The sequence below is a fragment of the Carettochelys insculpta genome, chromosome 5 (assembly GCF_033958435.1).
Source record: "Carettochelys insculpta isolate YL-2023 chromosome 5, ASM3395843v1, whole genome shotgun sequence".
NCBI classification, from domain to species: Eukaryota; Metazoa; Chordata; order Testudines; family Carettochelyidae; genus Carettochelys; species Carettochelys insculpta.
The window spans coordinates 89,444,791-89,460,247 of record NC_134141.1 but is presented as its reverse complement, the minus strand read 5'-3'; the positions used below and the strand labels follow the sequence as shown (position 1 = coordinate 89,460,247).

At 42.8% G+C, this 15,457-nt stretch overlaps 1 protein-coding gene across 4 annotated transcripts in view; it reads left to right on the top strand.

Annotated features, from left to right (window-relative positions):
• The window catches only part of MAST4 (microtubule associated serine/threonine kinase family member 4), a 403,649-nt gene extending 389,522 nt beyond the window's left edge, over positions 1 to 14,127 (top strand). For all 4 annotated transcript variants that reach the window (XM_074995485.1, XM_074995487.1, XM_074995488.1 and 1 more), the window contains 3 exons: positions 1,492 to 1,628; positions 6,772 to 6,953; positions 7,801 to 14,127. In XM_074995485.1, the coding sequence (XP_074851586.1) occupies positions 1,492 to 1,628; positions 6,772 to 6,953; positions 7,801 to 11,672 (4,191 nt within the window). In that variant the 3' untranslated portion in view covers positions 11,673 to 14,127. The remainder of the gene's footprint in view (positions 1 to 1,491; positions 1,629 to 6,771; positions 6,954 to 7,800) is intronic.
• Positions 14,128 to 15,457: the final 1,330 nt, after the last annotated feature.

Genomic DNA, 15,457 nt, shown 5'->3' with positions numbered 1-15,457 from the left:
GTTCAATATCCTCTTGCACATTGCTTCAGTGTAACTCATTATATTGCAGTTCTTCTATCATATTTGCCGTATAGACCAAAAGTAGATCAGCATTATTTTTGACAGCAGTACATTTGCTGCTTACATTATTAATAATTTCATGGTGTTGTATGAACAACTTTGCCTGGTGAAATGAATAGTCAGTCATAAAACTGGATTAGGAAGCAATGCATTTGTAACAGAATAATAGAGATAATAAAAAGATCAAAATATATTTTTTTCTTAGAAATTTTGTCTCCTCTGTGGAGCCAGAGGAACTCTGAAATTAATAAATTATGTGAGAAAGAAATGTTATAAAAATGCCACTGGTTAAATAATTTTATGAAGCCAGTTACTTATTATAGGTTTCTCACTGTACTTTGGATCCGTGTTTCTTGGTCTAAAGAATTAGCCTGAATATGAATTTTATTAGCCAAATTAGGATTTTTTTGAAGCTGATAAGAAATTACAGAAATGAAAGAAAAAATGATCAGCTGATGGTATTCACAATATTCTTAGGAGTAATTCAGCATGTGATGATGCAAATTCAAACAAAACGCCAGACTTTGGATTAATATATTTGATTATCAAAGTCTTATTACAAAAGGAAATTTTTATCCTAATTCTATACTACTCCTACCATGTGGTTTTGGTATTAACATAGAGATCTATAGGTTCTTATTTATTTCCAGTCAGGTTTATAATAAAATGCAATTATAAGCCCATGGCAGTTCAGTTAAACAATTCTGATAAGCTTTTAGCTTAAAATAACTAGTCATTGCTTATGTAAATGGCAAATGTGTATAAACATCTTTGCTGCTGCTTGTTTGGCGCTGACGTAGAGGTGGGTTCTCCAGCTCAGTTTCACAGCTGCAGCAGTGGGTTCCTTGAAAGAGAGAGTTCACTAAAGAATTTTATTCAAGACAACTGGATAACGTAAAAGTTTATGCGAACAAGAAGTCCTGTGGCACCTGATAGACTCACACACATTTTGGAGCATAAGCTTTTGTGGGCAAAGACCCGCTTCATATAAAATTGTAATTAAATTCTTTCACAATTTGCAATTTTTGCCAGCCCAAGGTCTCATTCAGAATAATTAAAAGTTTACACTAGGCCTTAAAATTATGGGTCTGAGCATGCAGGAAACTTGTAAGTGTTGACTCCGTCACCGGGAGACTACTTTCACAAAAGCTTGACTGATAATTTGTTTGCTCATGTTTAACAGAAAATAACTGATTTGAATGTGTAAGTTGTGAATACGGTAACCTATCAATGTGTGCATATTTTGGTTTCTGGCGACTACACCCTACAGCGTGATTGATTCATAAGTATATAGAATGCTTACATATGCTGTTGGCTCCTAGTCCTAAGATGGAGTTGTGTTTTCCTGTGTTCGCAGTGTAATGGAACTTCTCATGTATAGGAAAGTGGTTCTGTATTTCTCACTCTGAAATATTCTGATGATTTTGGCAGAGTGGAAACAAAGTGTCAATTACTACAACACCCTTCGAGAACACTTCAATCAAAACAGGCCCAGCCAGGAGGAATAGCTACAGGAGCCGAATGGTTAGACGCAGTAAGAAAACCAAAAAGAAAGAGAGTCTAGAAAGGTGTGTGGCAGTTTTGTTTCATGATAAATATATTGCTTTTGCATGTATGTAGGCATGTGCTTATGTATGTATAACAACATCTGAAAAACATTTAGGCCACTAGTTTCTGTTCCACTTCCCACACACACATTTTTACCTTTGTCTGTGTTATCCCATACGCCTGAAACATCCTCTTCATCCTATTTTTCCAGATTGCCCCCCAATTCCTATTTAAATGCTCCTGAAGATGCACTGTTGCTGCAAGGCATGCAAATAGAAATAGAAATGAGAGAATGAATAACTGTAGTTGCCACTTCTTTTGGTTTCCAGTGCATGTTTATTTTAAATAACCTCTTTGACTCTGGAAGACAGCCTGAGTACCAAGTCACCCTTGCTTCCTTTTATTATCCCATGGACTCCCCTTTCCCATAACTGGGGAAAGGGAACTCTGTTTGCTCCAGGAATCCCCCATAGGAATCTGCCAGGAGAGGTGGGAGTTGGAGGGCGAGGAGGACAGTGTAAAGACCAGAAGAATGGGCTGGGCCTCCTGCCTTGCACAAATGATGGAGAATGCTGGCATCACCATACCTGATACAAGGGTGTAAATAAAAGCCTTAAAGAGTATACTGCTTGGCTGCTCCGTGCAAGATGGAACTGGGACAGTATATAAGTGGTTAGCAGAATAAAGCAGCAGCAGCAGCAAGCTGCCTAGCAAGATCAATTCCAACAGTAGTTTCTGCAGCAGTGGAGCCCCCAGCAGCAAATTCAGACCATACACCAGCAGCAACTGCTGAGGAAACTTTTGTCTCAGAAGCAGCAGACATTGCCACATCTGTGCCTTCCTGGAGTCCCAGCAGACCATGCAAGAGTGTTTCCTTTCCTGTACCAGGGAACCTCACCAAAGTGGGGATGGACGATGACCATGATGCCTTCCTTCATACCTTACAGATGGGTGTGCTGCCCCCGCCAGGGCAACTGGCGCTGATCCTGGCCCCATACTCAGTGGCTCTGGCCCAGGCAGCCCAGTGTAATCTGGACTTGGAGAGGGCAACAAACAGCTAACGGTCACTGTTTGGTACTACATGAGTATTTCCAAGGAGACCCACTGTCCAAACAGAGAACTACCCACAAGGGTAAGACCCCGCACAGTGGTTGAGAGACCACGACTGAAAATTAGTTCAAGGACACCCTTAGCTCCCTTTGTTTTCCCACAGATTCCCTCTCCCCTAAGGGAAAAAAGAAGGGAAATGACTTCTGTGTTGGCTCCAAGAACCTATTTGTCTCAGATTCATCCCATTTTCTAAAGCCCTAAGCAATTCTGCAATTTTCTGTTCTTCACTTTTGGGAAGGTAAGAGGGATATTATTAATCATAGAATCATAGAAGAGTAGGACTGGAAGGGACCTCGAGAGGCCATCGAGTCCAGCCCCCTGCCCTCATGGCAGGACCAAGCACTTTCTAGACCATCCCTGAAAGCCATCTATCTAACCTCTTCTTAAATATCTCTAGTGATGGAGATTCTACCACTTCCCTTGGCAATTTGTTCCAGTGTTTGATCACCCTGACAGGTAGGAACTTTTTCCTAATGTCCAACCTGAACCTCCCCTGCTGCAATTTCAGTCCATTGCCTCTTGTTCTATCCTCAGAGGCAAGGAAGAACAACTTCCCTCCCTCTGCCTTATGACACCCTTTTAGATACCTGAAATCTGCTATCATGTCCCCACTCAATCTTCTCTTTTCCAAACTAAACAAGCCCCGTTCTTTCAGCCTTTCTTCATAGGTCATGTTCTCTAGACCTTTGATCGTTCTCGTTGCTCTCCTCTGGACCCTCTCCAATTTCTCCACATCCTTCCTGAACTGCGGTGCCCAGAACCGGACACAATACTCCAGCTGAGGCCTAACCAGCGCAGAGTAGAGCGGGAGAATGACTTCTCGTGTTTTGTTCATAACACACCTGTTAATGCATCCTAGAATCATGTTTGCTTTTTTTGCAACAGCATCACACTGTTGACTCATATTTAGCTTGTGGTCCACTATAACCCCTAGATCCCTTTCTGCTGTGCTCATTCCTAGGCAGTCCTTTCCCATTCTGTATGTGTGACACTGATTGTTCCTTCCTAAGTGGAGCACTTTGCATTTGTTCTTATTAAACTTCATCCTGTTTACCTCAGCCCATTTCTCCAGTTTATCCAGATCCTTTTGAATTATGACCCTATCCTCCAAAGAAGTTGCAACCCCTCCCAGCTTGGTATCATCTGCAAACTTCATAAGTGTACTTTCTATGTCAATATCTAAATCGTTAATGAAGATATTGAACAGAACCGGTCCTAAAACAGACCCCTGCAGAACCCCACTAGTTATACTTTTCCAGCAGGATTGAAAACCATTAATAACTACTCTCTGGGTACGGTTATCCAGCCAGTTGTTCACCCACCTTATAGTAGCCCCATCTAAGTTGTATTTGCGTAGTTTATTGATAAGTATATTATGTGAGACTGTGTCAAATGCTTTACTGAAGTCTAGGTATATCACATCCACCGCTTCTCCCTTTATCCACAAGGCTCGTTATTCTATCAAAGAAAGCTATTAGATTGGTTTGACATGATCTGTTTTTAACAAAACCATGCTGGCTGTTCCCTATCACCTTACCGCCTTCCAATTGCTTGCAGATTATTTCTTTAATGACCTGCTCCATTATCTTTCCTGGCACAGAAGTTAAGCTGACTGGCCTGTAGTTTCCTGGGTTATTCTTGTTCCCCTTTTTGTAAATGGGTACTATATTTGCCCTTTTCCAGTCTTCTGGAATCTCTCCCGTCTCCCACGATTTTCCAAAAATGGTTGCTAAAGGCTCAGATACCTCTTCTATCAGCTCCTTGAAGATTCTAGGATGCATTTCATCAGGCCCTGGTGATTTGCAGGCATCTAATTTTTCTAAGTAAATTTTAATTTGTTCTTTTCGTATTTCAACTTCTAAACCTACCCCTTTTTCACTAGCATTCTCTATGTCAGGCATTCCTTCAGATTTCTCAGTGAAGACCGAAACAAAGAAATCATTAAACATCTCTGCCATTTCCAAATTCCCTGTTACTGTTTCTCCCTCCTCACTGACCAATGGCCCTACCCTCTCCTTGGTCTTCCTCTTGTTACCAATGTATTTGTAAAAAGCCTTCTTGTTTCCCTTTATGCTTGTAGCTAGCTTGAGCTCATTTTGTGCCTTAGCCTTTCTAATCTTGCTCCTGCATGCTCGTGTTGTTTGCCTATATTCATCCTTTGTAATTTGTGCTAGTTTCCATTTCTTATACGATTCCTTTTTTAGTTTGAGATCATGCAAGATCTCCTGGTTAAGCCAAGGCAGTCTTTTGCCATGTTTTCTATCTTTCCTATGCAGCAGGATAGCTTGCTTTTGGGCCCTTAATAATGTCCCTTTGAAAAACTGCCAACTCTCCTCAGCCATTTTTCCCATCAGTTTAGCTTCCCATGGGACCTTACCTACCAGCTGTTTACCAAAATCTGCTTTCCTGAAATCCATTATCTCTATTGTACTGTTTTCCCTTCTGCCCTTCCTTAGAATTGTGACCTCTGTGATTTCATGATCACTTTCACCCAAGCATCCTTCCACTTTCAAATTCTCAATAATTTCCTCCCTATTTGTTAAAATTAAATCTAGAACAGCTTCCCCCCTGGTAGCTTTTTCAACCTTTTGGAGTAAAAAGTTGTCTGCAATGCAATCCAAGAATTTATTGGACAGTCTGTCCCCTGCTGTATTAGTTTCCCAACATATACCTGGATAGTTGAAGTCCCCCATCACCACCAAATTCTGGGCCCTGGATGATTTTGTTAGCTGTTTAAAGAAAGCCTCATCCACCTCTTCCACCTGGCTAGGGGGCCTGTAGTAGACGCCTAGTAGTAGGACCTCATCCTTGTTTTTACTCATCTGAGTCTAACCCAGAGACTTTCAACCCGTCCATCTCCTACATCCATCTCCACCTCTGTCCAGGTGTGTACATTTTTAATATACAAGGCAACACCTCCTCCCTTCTTTCCCTGCCTGTCCTTCCTAAGCAGGCCGTACCCTTCAATACCAACATTCCAATCATGAGTATTATCCCACCAAGTTTCTGTGATGCCAACGATATCATAGTTGTATTCATTTATTAGTACTTCCAATTCTTCTTGTTTATTCCCCATAGTTCTTGCATTTGTATATAGGCATCTGAGACATTGATTTGGTCTTGCCTCCCAGTTTTGCCCTGGCCCTCTTTTTACTCTCCCAGTGTAGCCCCATACTCCCTCCCATTTCAAGTTCATCTCCCAGGTATCCATGCTCTCCACTTACCTGCAGGCTTTGCTCCCTTGCCCCCGTCGAACCTAGTTTAAAGCCCTCCTCACTAGGTTAGCCAGCCTGTGTCCGAATATGGTCTTCCCCCTCCTCGAAAGGTGAACGCAATCTCTGCCTAGCAGTCCTTCCTGGAAAAGGATCCCGTGGTCAAAGAAACCAAAGCCTTCCTGGCGACACCATCTACGCAACCAAGCGTTCACCTCCAGGATACAGCTGTCTCTGCCTGGGCCCCTACCTCTGACAGGCAGGATTGAAGAGAATACCACCTGTGTCCCAAACTCCCTGACCCATGCCCCCAGAGCCCTGAAGTCACTCTTGACCTGCTCAGCGTCACACCTCGCAGTATCATTAGTGCCCACATGGATGAGAAGCATGGGATAGTAGTCAGAGGGTCAGATAATCCTCGACAATGCCTGCATAATGTCTCAGATACGGGCCCCTGGCAGGCAGCACACCTCCCGAGAGGAAATGTCAGGGCGACAGATGGACGCCTCCGTCCCCCTCAGAAGAGAGTCTCCAACCACCACTACTGTACGTTTCCTTCTTGCAGGGGTGGCAGTAGACTTCCGAGCCTTGGGGGTACGAGGCTTCTCCTTTTCTGTACGGGGTAATTCTTGGTCTCCTGTATCAAGTACGGCATAACGGTTTTCCAGTACCACGGTGGGAGGGTTCTGAGCAGAGGTGGGACGCTGCCCGCCGCGAGAAGTAACCAGCTGCCAGTGTCCACCCTGGTCCACCTCCTCCAGTGGTTTATTAAGAGCTTCTGCTGCGATGATGTATTTGTGCAGTGTCCCTCCTGATGACTTCTCTCCTGTTCTGACCCTAGGAGGAGGTCTCTCTTTAAAAAGCTAGCAAAGCAGCCCTCTCCTCTTCTTCACACCAGCCGAAGTTTCTCCTGCCTGAACCGATCCCTGTCATCGGGAGAGAGCTTGCCTGGCTCCCCAACTCACAGCTTGTCTCCCAGATCTCCTACCCCAAGCTACCGCTCCACTCCTGATTTCCCATCTGGTAAGTAGTTAATAGGAAATTAGAGGGAATGGAAAGAGATGTTACCTTCATTAAGTTTTTAGTCTGTACTCAATACCAATTGGAGTAGTCCCATGTGTGAAATCCAAGACACTGAATTGTTCGATTTTCATTTGGATTACCAAAAAAACACAGTACTAAGTCAAAGATTTTGGGATGGTGCAAAAGCACTTAAAAAGAAACTGTCTCTTACATTTGTCTCCAAAATTGTATTATTCAGTTTTTTAAATAGAAAAATTAATAGAAAATAAAACGTCATGAATGAATAAATCAAATATAGAAATTACCTAGGGAAAAATTAGAGTTAGTTGAGAGAATATGACAAGTAAAGGAAAGAAAATTACATTGGAAACAGCATTGCTAGCTCAGGGGACCAGTGTGAGGTATAATAAATATGGATTTCCTGTGACAGGGTGCAGAGCTGCAGTAGACTTTAAATGTCACATCTTTCTGATATCTAGATTGCTTCACCTGCCCCATTTTGGTTCATATAATTTTAGCAGCTGTAAAAAGGAATGGTGTTGTTTACTAGCCCTGGCTGAAGATATAAACCCATCTGAAAGCTTGAAACTTTTTTTCAGTGAAATGGCAGACAATATTGGCTTCTAAATCCTGGGTGAAAATAATTGCTAATTTAAATAAAGGGGAAAGCATGTTTGTAAGAATGATGTTATTTTACAGTCCAATAACTTGCAGCCTAGCAAACCGTGGAATGCTTTGGCAGGTAATAAAAAGGCTTATCGGTACATTTTTTATGTGCTGCTTCTGCATTAGTTATTAGAGGCAAGTGCTGAAGAACTTCTCTAATTTTATATGTTTTCTTTTCTAGGTACCAATTCCTCCCAGAGCAGCTCCCCTAGCTCAAGTGCACCCAATTCTCCAGCTGGCTCAGGTCACATAAGACCCAGCACTCTTCATGGCTTGGGTCCAAAGCTTGGCGGACAAAGATACCGTTCGGGGAGGCGCAAGTCAGCTGGTAGCATTCCTCTCTCTCCCTTGGCACGAACACCTTCTCCAACCCCACAGCCAACATCCCCTCAGAGATCGCCATCACCTTTACTGGGGCATTCAATTGGCAATTCAAAAATAGCTCAGGCATTCCCCAGCAAGATGCACTCCCCGCCAACTATTGTAAGGCACATAGTGAGGCCAAAGAGTGCAGAGCCCCCCAGGTCTCCACTGCTAAAGAGGGTCCAGTCTGAAGAGAAACTTGCTCCATCTTATGGCTGTGACAAGAAACACTTATGCTCACGCAAACACAGCCTGGAAGTGACTCAAGAGGAGGTGAATAGAGAATTGTCCCAAAGAGAAGTAACACTTCAGAGCCTAGACGAGAATGTGTGTGATGTGCCATCACTCACCCGAGTCAGGCCTGCAGAGCAAGGCTGTCTGAAACGCCCTGTCTGCAGAAAGCTGGGTAGGCAAGAGTCCGTCGACGAGCTGGATCGAGAGAAATTAAAGGTCAAGATAGTTATGAAAAAACAAGATCTTGCTGAGAAGCACGAGTGTCTGCAGAAAGCGAGCACTATACATGAGCCTAATAGCAAGTCAGAAAATCCTGGCACCTTAAAACTGGAAGAAAGGGACAAAAAAACATTTCAGAAAGCTTTGGAAAGATCAAATCACTTTGAAACTAAAACTCCTGCTCTGGAGCCCCCCTTGGTAGGTGGCATACTCAAAGACCCCTTTCACAAGAGTGCAAATAGTAGGCCAAGTGATGCTGTTTCTTTAGATACACACATCCCATGTCACGGGCCTCCATTTAATGAACTCAGTCATATCTCTTATGACTTCAAAAGAATTTCTCCTCCATGTATTTTGCAAGATGTGCTACCTCACTCCTCTGATAGGCTGCTAAATGGAAAGGGAGAAAACACAGAGAAAAGTGCACCAACAAAAGAATTTGTCAAATTTGAAAGAACAGATGGTAAGCTTGTAAATATTGATTATCTCAGAAAGAAAATGTCCTTTGAAGAAAAAGGTGACAGCCTCTGTCCAGTGCTGAAGTCCAAAATGACATCAAATGTTCATGACTGCATTACACTTAATACAGCGAGACCCATCAATATACAGCAGGATTCTTCTACAGCTGCTGATAGCAGAGCATTTATCAGCAGTACACATGCTGCGCAGATTAACTCAGTTTCTTTTGTTCCTCTGAAAGCCTTGAATGGCCGAGTAGAAACTGGTGTGGAAAAATCGGCCCTGATTTCTACCGAGTCTCCTGTCAGAAAGAGTCCTTCAGAGTATAAACTAGAAGGAAGGTCAGTTTCTTGTTTGAAACCAATTGAAGGCACTTTAGATATTGCCTTACTCTCTGGACCTCAGTCTTCAAAGACAGAACTCTCTTCAGGCACACTACCAGAAAGTCAAAACACCAGCAATGAGGTGGGCTCTTCCGTGCCTCTAGCATCGCAAAGCAACAGTGTAAAGGGGCAGATACCCTGTCAGAAAGAGGTATTGCCACCCTGTTCAGAGTCTAGTAAGTTTAATCTACTAGAGTCCCGATTTTTCCAATCAAGCAAGACTTTTCAAAATGCACCAGCAACCACAGAACTAGAAACGGGAAAAAAGGTTTCCAAACCAAGTGCTACAGGCAATGGTTCTATCAGGGAAGTTGATCAAAAGAGAGAGGATTCCCATTCAAAAGAGAAGGACCGTGCAACTGAGGCAAAATTACATACTGTCCAAAATCAGTGTGTCCACACTGCCCCTGTACCTACCACACCTTGCACAGCCCAAAACGCCCCTGAAAAAACCACAGGAAAAGAGAGGCAATCCCAAAAGGATTTGCCTGTCAAGTACCCGGTAACACAAAGAAATTATGAATCTTTCCCAGTGAAAGCTGAGGGGATCAGAGATTCATCTCTGAAGAAATCTGTCCCAGATGCTTTCAAAACAAGTGACTCTAAAATCATTCAGAATAACTCTGCTGACTTTGCCATTCCCTTTCAAACACATGGAGGAGCAAGAGTGCAGGCAGGTGGCTCTAAGGTAGAATCTAAAGATGGGAAAGAGCTACCAAAACAGGACTTTACCTCTGCTGGTACTTCTGTAGAGAGAGACATAAATAAGCAGAAAGCAACAGACTCAAAGAGTGAAACACCTTTGTCCAAAACACTTGTACAACCATCAGCAGAATCTAATATGAAAAGTGAGAAATCACCGATGTGTTCCTCTGTCCAGAAGGACAACTCCAAAGATTTGAGAAAGAAAGATCAGAAACAGTCCAGCACTCTGCAGCTTCAAACTTCAGAGAGAGAGCTATCCAACCTGATGACTAGACAGCAATTTAGCTCTTCAGGTTCCTCTGCGGCAAGAGAGATTGCAAACAGGAATTGTGTAATAGATACTCATGTGCATCTAGGTGTGCAAGAGCAAGGCAAAGCTGCTTCCACATGCCCAGAAAGCAGTAATAACAAATCCAGGCAAGTAACTGAAACTTGTTCCTCTAAATCTAAACACTCTGACAAGATAACAGTTGCACAAAGACAGTGCACTGCAAATGTAAAAGAAAAAGAAACGGTTATTCAGACCCCTGCAGGCTTTCGGAAAGACGGGAAACATGCCAATGAATACGTGCAGGATTCTCTTTCTTTTGTTCCAGTTTCTCAGAAAAAGCTAAATAACGAGCACGTGCAGGTAGAAAGGCCTCCAGGTCTGGAACACGGGTCAGCACCTTCAATCCAGATCAGTAGCAGCACTCCTGAAATCAAATCTAAATCCTTTTATAACGGCCATGCACCATCAGGCCCAGAAAACTTCAAGCATTTTCTCAGGCAGGAAACAGCAGGCTTCAGTGGGGCTGCTGAGCCGAAGCAACACTCCATATGTGAGAAGCAAAACATGCTTCCAAAGTTATCCACTGTGAAAGACTGCCCCTTGTTGAACAAACAGGCAGACAAGGGCCCAAGTAATCAGGCCGTCGCTGCGGACAAAGGACCCGAAGGACAAAAATGCACAGAAGCACTTTATGTTCAGAATGATGGTGGGAGATTGGAGCCCAGCCTTTCCTTTACAAACTGCGATGCCAGGGGGAAAGTAGCAGAAAAGGCAGTGGTCATTAGCAAAGGCTCTCCAGATTCAAAAGGGAAGGGACAAGTTAATCAGAAACAGTTCACAGATGCAAACAAGCAGATTACCACAAAGCTTACATCTGCTGCCCCTGTGCAGAGTGCATGTCGTTCAGCTGTAACTCCATCAAAGCATCTGAATTGTCCACCCACCTTCCCTGAATGTAGGCAAGAAACATCTGGTTTGTCTTCAAACAATGATGCGTCTTCAACAAAGGTGAAAGCTGGTTTACCAGAGCTTCCTGTTACCAGCTGCAAGGAACTGAAAAAGCAAGCCACCCCTCCTACAGGAGATGGTAAAAGAGAAATCACAAAAAGTGTTTCACTGTTGACCTTGCATAGCTCTTCTATCCTAGTGGAAGCCTTTCATCCTGCTTCAAACCTTGGGAGTAAACCTGGAAATCAAGAAAAAACTCTGTCTTCTAGCAACACTGTGGATGTAAAGGGAAAAGATCCTAACCAAGTTCAGCCTTCTGCTGCAAAAAAACAAAATATCGGTAAAGATTTATCCAGGTCAGTAACCACCTCTGACCGTCCTAATGCACTTTCATCTGATAAAGACTCAGTGCGGCAGAGGCGAGGAAAGGATGCTTCACGGAGCAGTCCTCACAAAAAGTCCTCTCAATAGCAGTAACTTGGCGGCTGTGACTTAAAAACTTTAGCTGAACGTCTCTTGACTACCTTTTGAAACCAGCACTGTGTGTGGTATCTTCATGCCGCTCCAGCAGGGGGCCAGGTGTATAAAGAGAGGACCTTTTTCAAAATGCCTTCCCAAATGTAACCGGTAAAACTGTTACCATAGAGTATTTGTACAAAAGTACCTTTACAGTTGAGAGTTGTTGAGAAAAAGATGTTCTCTGTAAATATCTCATGATCTGTTTGGTTTTGAATGTAGCGTATATACATTGCTGCTGATTGTATTGTTTACTATTACCTTTTTTTAAAAGATAGTTGCTTTGCCACTTATATGCCATAGTCAAATATGAAGCAGAATTACTGAAACTCAGACCTAGGGTAAACACGCAACAAATGTGGTCTGATGTAAAAAAGGGAAAGAAAATAAGCCACATTTTTACTTGTTTAGAAGTCTAGATAGTGTTAAAAACAGTAGATTATGGTGGCTTATTGTAAAATTTTATGTCTATTTTTAATAACTGTACATTTTGATAGTACAGTATCTGGTGAACTGCTTCACCAGATCGAATGTAAGATCTAACTTAATCTCCCTAGTGCACAGTCTGCCTCTCATTTAGAATAGGCATAATTACGGTGAAGGGAGAAGCCTCCATTATCACTACACCCAGTTGAGTAGCATTATCAGATGAAACAGATGTTCTCATCTTGTCTTGAGAGAGGCTGCCTGGGACCTTCACTTCAGACAAGGCTGAGACTTCAAGCCCATATGCTTAGTTTCTGCTGCAATCCTGTCTCGAGTCCCTTTTAGCTCTTTTAAGTTCAGGCCTTTATAGAGGTGAGGCATAAGCAGAAGCAGATGACTTTCAGTACTATTCCCAGCCCTGTTTTTAATGAATTTAAAGACTATCCGTTCTCGTGGTATGTAGGTTTGAGTAACTAGCTTCATGCAATTTAGCTTTTTTCCCTTTTACGATGTGTGGTTCAAAAGGAAAAAAAAAAGTGATTTCAGTATCACATCTTCAGAAAAGATCAGGACATCTGAGACATTTTAATACATAGCTGGGGCCTTATGTTGTAGATGAAACTTGCTGTTTTTAGCAAGTAATTGCTGGTTTCACATTCATTTCTAAATGCATTGAGTAGCTCCGGACATTTCATAACATGATCTCTTTATTTGTATGCAAAAAAAAGGTAAATACTGTAATTTTAAAAAGCAGCATTTTTGTAACAAAGGGACCTGTTGGAGCTATTTGGTGCTAGAATGTGACTGTCTTTATGACTTTTGCTAAGCCTTATTTAAATTTTGTATACTGTGGAACATGTTGAACTTGTCTGATTGTTTTAGTGTGGAGGTATTTGGTTTGTTTTGAAGGACAAAAGGTAAAGTTTGAAACATGTACAGGAACACTACAGAAATAGCCACACAGATGAGTATTTTTAAATTATTGGTATCAACAAAATGGTATTTTTGCTTATTTTTGTTATTCATGTAAGATCCAATATACTATCAGTTTCCTCTGGAATTCCTTTCAGTTTCTAGAGGTATACAGTTTTTCCTCAAAGCATAGTGTAATTTTGGCTTGGAGATTTGTAGGACAGCTACTGTGATGCTAATTTTTCCCCCCACTGGCCAGTTGGGTGTGAATTCATTCCAGTGATTCTGTGATTAAATGATGAAATTGGATACAAGTACTCCTAAGTTTTTACGCAATGCTGTTATATTAACATCCCCTTATATGCGCTCACATGATACAACAATTAAAGAAAATATTTTTTAGAAGTTTTGAAGAGAAAATGGTCTCAGCATGTACAGTATGTATCTGTGCTTTGGCAGTCGTTTTAACCGAACACTAATGCACTTAGGCATCCTGACATGTCTGCCTGGGAGGTATTTCCTAGTTTACAGTCTTTTGCATTTTTAAACTGTCCTCTTGTTTCGTTTAAAACACATCTATCCATTTGTTTACAAATGTATCCTATGTATATTTTGTATAGTGCGTTATCACTTCTGCCAAATAAGGGTCGTTGGGTTTTGTTTGGATTTAGTTATTTTGTTTTTTATTTTTGTTTTTTGTGGGTTTTGTTTTGTTTTTGGTTTGGTTTGGTTTGGTTTTTTTTCCCCACTTTGGAAGTGTAACAGTGCTTTGGCTCGTGTTCATGTAGTACATGTTTATTGGTGTTTGCCTTACCAGTGAGCTGTTAGAGATCCTCTGTCCTGTGTACTAGATGGTCTTTCTTTGTGTGATTGTAGATTATGACGTGCTCCTCTGTAGACTTCCTGCTGTAGATTTATCAGCTTACAAACACAGTTTGTTAGGGTCTGTGCAATAAAGTGTTTGCAGTCTGACTTTCTTTAAGAAACTCCCTATGGATGTCATAAATGTTGTATATTGAACAAAATATTTATACTTATGTAGTTGCACAAAACTGAAATAAAAAATTGAGCATGAAAAGATAGGCATTAGGTTTCTTTTTTTTCTTCTGTTACTAACTTGCGTTCTGTAAGACACTGCATTGACATGCTCTAGTTCAGGGGTCCACAACCGAAATAGCGAGAAGAGCCATTTTTTCAAATTTGGCTATGAAATCAATATGTCCAGAGCCGCAATGCACGTGAATACGAGACGTTCTTTAATAAATAATCAAACCATGCTTTTTGTCACCCCACTTTAAGAAGAGCGCACACACAATGAAAGTTATCCCCATCTCCATGTTTTTCCCTCCTCAACATCCAAGTCTTCCCCCTATCCCTAAGCTTTACTGCATCCCACAAATCTGTCCCTCAGCCCCAAGTTTAACCCCTCTCAGTCCCAAACCACCAACCCCATTCCCAGGATTTACCTGCCTCAGACGCTCTGCATGCTGCCCACCTCCCCCAGCTGGTGAGGTACAAGGAGGCAGCCCGGACCCAGTGCCCCCGGCCCTCCTCACAGTGCAGGTGGATGGTGCAGTCCAGGCAGCATGAGCGCCGGGTGCTGTGGGTGGGCACGTCTGAGCTGGTGGCAGCAGCAGGGAAGGGGGGGGAGCAAACAGCTGGTGGAAGAGCAGCCACTCTGCCAAAGGAGGAGGAGGACAAGAGCCCCCCCAGGCTGGCAGCGGAGGAAGCAACGCTGACCATGGCTGTGGGAAAGCCAGCTGCTTTCTTCCCCCATCTCCCTGGCACAGTCGAGGGGCACCTGCCTGCAGCTTCTGGTGGTGGCTGGTGAGCAGTGCGCTGCTGGGGGAGTTGGGTTCCTGCTCTGTATCTCCACTGCTGCCTCCCTCACTCCGCCATCTCCTGCTTCTTTTCATGGCTCTGGCAGGGGGCCTGCAAGCTTCCTCCTTCAGGACACGTTGCTGCCGCAGGTTGCCAACCCCTGCTCTGGTTTAAGTTCTGGTACAAGCTGGTGTGATATAAATGTGATTCTGTTGTTTGGTTTTTCTTATTACCAAGCCAGCTCAATAACTTTTAGAAACCAGCTAAGTATTTTACATGGACAGCCCTGTCTAGTGGTCATAGAAGGAGCTTAGGGTTTAGTTTCTCTGCCTGTCCCCAGCTATGCTGTGTGAACCAGGACTGGCTAGGTAACCATCTGCCCCAGAACAACAAGAAGTCCTGTGGCAACTTATAGACTAACAGATATTTTGGCACATAAGCTTTCGTGGGCAAAGACCCATTTCAACAGATGCATGAGTCTTGTCAATTAAACACAACAGAAGTGATTTATAAGTAAAATTAAGCCTGACTTAGGGCTCTCATATGCCAGGGTTATTTCCTTCCTGCTCCCAGCCAGCCCC